Source organism: Notothenia coriiceps, unplaced genomic scaffold (genome assembly GCF_000735185.1).
Source record: "Notothenia coriiceps isolate Sejong01 unplaced genomic scaffold, NC01 NC01_scaffold00013686, whole genome shotgun sequence".
Classification (NCBI taxonomy): Eukaryota; Metazoa; Chordata; class Actinopteri; order Perciformes; family Nototheniidae; genus Notothenia; species Notothenia coriiceps.
The window spans coordinates 1-4,417 of NW_011346387.1; the positions used below are offsets into that span (position 1 = coordinate 1).

Consider the following 4,417-nt stretch of genomic DNA (forward strand, 5'->3'; position numbering starts at 1 on the left):
CCTGAACTTAAAGTATAATTCAACTGAAAAAAAATATATATATATAAAAAAAAAGTAATAATAATAATACAAAAATGATCGTTTTATTATTATTTATTACGTTGTTTTCGTAATCGTTGCAAGCCATAGTTGTAATCGCGATTAAAATACAATTAATTGAGCAGCCCTACGTCTAGCTCCCTGTTTACCACGAGAGAAAGCAAAGCAATCAAACCTTCTTTTTTTTGTACTGTGGCGTCTTGTATAGCGCTGAATGTGATGCAGAAGGGAGCTATATATATATATATCTTATAATAAATTGCTTTCAATATTTCTTTTTTTCAGAAGATGGAATAACCTCCACTGTAGCGGTATTACAATATCATGGTGCCAGAAATAAACCATTAAAATTAAACAAAAGAAATTCGGGTGGCAGTATACGCCGTGAAGTTGTTTGCGGCCTGCCAGTAAACCCAAAGCAGAAGAAGAAGAAGTGATGTCAGCGGCTTCATTTGCGTAATCTTCCCTCAGGAACTTATTCCGGTGTGAACGCGATCTTCTCTTTAGTTCCATTGGGGAACTAAGTGCTGGGAACTAAGTACGGCAAAGTACTTGGTGTGAAAGCGGCTATTATCTTTTTTTTTTAAGAAATATGCAGTTACAAGAGACGCTCATCCCCAAGTCTTTGTCCTTCTGTACTGTACAATACAACCCAAACACTGATAGGCTGAGAGATAGCATGAAGATACACAGAGAAAAAGAGAGAGAGAACCCAACAGGGCTCCGTATTCACAGCTGAGGGGTAAAATGTGACGGACAGACAGTTAAATAATCATAACAGTCTCTTTTCTTATACTTTGAAAAGATAAAAATAAAACCCCCCCTCCCTTGGTTAGGAGGGGGAGAAAGACACGTAAAAACTGAGCAGCATCCCATCTGTCTCCCATCCATCAAATCCATCCGTCCAATCCACGCTGGCTGTTGTCAAAGCTTGTTCTGAAGTGATGATGAAAGTGATGATGACGGTGAGAGCAGAATTTCATTTAACAATAAAAACAGAAGACGTATTTAGAATAATATGTAGTAGAAGGCACTGTAGCTGATAGAGAGAGACAGTCACAGAACCAGCTGATACTGAGCTTCTATCCCACAATGCAACAGAGGTCTGAAACATTAACATTCCCACATCGCTGAGAGACAGGTAGAGTGAACAAAACATAAAGGATACAAATGAAAAGCCAGAGGGGCTGCCGTGTGGGATACTTTAACCCCGACACTTTAAAAATGATGAGCTCAGCTGTATGCTGCAACTCAAAGCTCCCAAGATGCACTGCTGCTGCTGCGACAGAAACAAAATAAACGGAGCCCGGCCCTGATTTGACAGTGACGACAACTTGGCAAATCTACAATAATGTTGCAGTTGTTTTTTTTTCTCGGGTTAAGGAAGCAGGAAGTAGGTCACCAAGGAATGAGCAGCAAGACAACACTGCCTTTTGATAGGCTGAGGCAGACAGACAGGTTGTCAGACAGATTAGACAGGCAGGTTTAAATACACTGCTGCTCCTTCTGACTTTTCTCTCAAAAGAAGTACCAAGATCCAGAAGTGGTGAGGCTAAGTGAATCCAAACCTCCACTGATTTGGGCGTCAAAGCATCCCAAAAGAATCCATCGTTCCATCCGAGCGGTGAGACAGAGACGGCTAATGGTGCTCCGGCCTTCGAGGTGTACAAGTGAGACAGAGGAGAGTAGAAGAGGGGCCGAGGAGGAGTCGTTGAGGCGTCGTCACTCGGTGAGCAGCTGCTGGAGGAGGCTCTTCTGATTGGCTGCTGGGTTCTGGGACCCCTGAGGACCCTTCTGGGGGGGCGGCGCTCCGATGGGTCCCGCGTTCATGTAGGAGGAGTCGCTGCCCACCAGGTTCACGGTGCACTGGACGTCTGCAAACACCTGGACCTGCTGCACCTGCAGGGGCAGAGGAAGAAGGATGATACAGGGACCAGTAGTTTTTATATTGGCTTTTGTTTCTACTTGAGATGTGTGTGATGTGTTCTGTTCTTTTGTTTGTTCCTTTCGGGACTCCACGTGGTCTGTGTTTTTTTGTTGTTGTTAATTTTGGGGCCGATCGTCGCCTCATGCAGCTCACTGATCCAGTAATGAGTGACCCGACAGTGAAGAATAAATATATTTATAACTAGTTTAGCTTGTTCCGGAAGTAGATCAAATAGTGTGTTAGGTCTAACTCTTAGTGTGTGTTGCTCCGCTCACCGGTCCGTCACAGCGGGCGGAGCTGCAGGATTTCTGCTTCACACACGTTGCATACAGCTATTTTGGGTCTTCATTTTAACCTTTGTTCTTTCTCTTGAAGCCCTTTTTTTTTAAATTCTATTTCTGTGAAAGGTGCTATACTAAATAAACCTATTATTTAATTAGACAGGGCCGGGACATGGTTATGCTACTGCATCAGAAGTATTGTAGGTCCATTTACAATACTCTCCTGTTGTCAAACTTTGTTCCCTAACGTCGTATCTTAACCCTTGTTCTTTGACGCTGAAGAACAAACCGGTCAACGTGCATGTATTATATATGTGTGGCATTACAGTAGCTGTGTGCGAACTGTAAATACATCATGAGGCACGTGTAAACATTGTGTCATGTATATATCCTTGAAGTAAACCATCAATCTAAAGGAAATCTGGTAAAACCCGCCTGATGATCCCATGAGGTTATGACACTATGGACAGAAACGTTTTAGTGGCGTAATATCCAATGTATGCAAACTGTTCAAAATAAAATGGTGTATTGACTGACTAGAATTAGCTAAATCAATTGTACTACCTATTTAAGCATATAAGTAAGGGATAATGTGCTGCTCCTTCATGCCGATCTAGATCCCTCCGCTTCGCGTCGGGCTCCTGATCAGCCTGTCGGTGTTCTTTTCCCCATAATGACCAAGTCGCTGCACATTATCCCGCTTATTACATGGCCACATTCTCAACAAAGTAACGTTATGACTCCCAATATTAATTGAAATGCTTTTGTGGATTTAGAAAATGATTTTATTGATTTAAAAAATAGTTGTATGTATTTATTTAAATTGACATGCATCCGCTAAGAAAAATAGTCCGTTGTTACCGTTTGAACTAACGTAGCAACGGCAGGAACTGCTTCGATAGCGTTTTTGAGGAGCTTTTTGATTACAGATTTGAAAACATCGCTGCTTGCTTTAAAAGTAGCACAATTCATTATGTCAAACCTTGGAAAGTATCTAGATATCCCTGCCCTAATGCCAAAGGAACTGCACACTGAATATGTGTCGCCGTCTGATGTCTATGTCTGGACCCCTGCGTAAAAAGGAGGATTTCTGCCCGTTACTTCTCCTCTGTTTTCTTGTCGCTCTTGTCTTGTCAGTTAGAAAAGCAAACTGCATGCACTTTGCTTTTCAGCCAAACTATATACAGTTAAATCGAATGGACTTCTTTCTGCAGATGTGAGTTTCCTTAACAACGGTCAATAAGTGCTTGACAGCGGTCTGTCTGTTCGGTATTAACAACGTGTCACGTGTTCTGAATTGACCAATCAGAATCGAGTATTCAACTAAGCCATGTAATAAGCCCAGATAATGCATGGTTTCTTTCCTCGTAGGTAAAAAAAATCAAGGTCCCACGAGCATTAGATGCGTCTATAATGTCAAACTACATTTCGAGGAAAGGTCTACAAAGTCAGGTGGTATAATGATGATAATAATAATAATAATATAAACATAAAGACATAAAATACATAAAGAGACAAACAGAAAAGGGGGGGTGGGGGTCAGAGGTTGAATGCACTGTTGAACAGGTGGGTTTGGAGTGATTTTTTGGATGCGGTGTGGGAGGAAGAGCCTCTGTGACAAATGGACTGACAGATACCTATCGTGACATTAAACTCCGTTGAGCTTCGTATCCACTGACCTGCTGGTCGCTGCACACTGAGCCCACGTTGCTGAGGTTACTGTTGCTGAGGCCCACCGGCTGCCCCATGGCGGTTAGAGATCCGACCCCTGACCCCCGGGGCGCCATGGAGACGGTGATGCTCATGTTGTTGTAAACCCCCTGCTGGCCAAACGCCTGCCCTGCACTCTGTCCTGACGAACCGAACAGGCTGCAGCACACAGACAATCAGAGCATTACAAATGTGTCAATGTGTCAATGTGTCAATTATAATCATGTAACAAACAGGCCATCTTTTATACCACATTTAAAGGTCACCTATCATACAAAATCCACTTCTTCATGTCTCTTCTACTTCACCATGTGTCCCCTCTTCTTCATGTCTCTTCTACCTCAACATGTGTCCCCTCTTCTTCATGTCTCTTCTACATCAACATGTGTCCCCTCTTCTTCATGTCTCTTCTACCTCAACATGTGTCCCCTCTTCTTCATGTCTCTTCTACATCAACATG

At 42.7% G+C, this 4,417-nt stretch overlaps 1 protein-coding gene across 1 annotated transcript; it reads right to left on the reverse strand.

Annotated features, from left to right (window-relative positions):
* Positions 1-803: 803 nt before the first annotated feature.
* Positions 804-4,134, reverse strand: LOC104948092 (nuclear receptor coactivator 1-like). Its single transcript, XM_010774250.1, has 2 exons — positions 3,927-4,134; positions 804-1,938 (listed from the first exon to the last, which is right to left on the reverse strand). Exons 1-2 carry the CDS (start codon positions 4,050-4,052, stop codon positions 1,762-1,764), a joined length of 303 nt encoding a protein of 100 aa, XP_010772552.1. The 5' UTR covers positions 4,053-4,134; the 3' UTR covers positions 804-1,761.
* Positions 4,135-4,417: the final 283 nt, after the last annotated feature.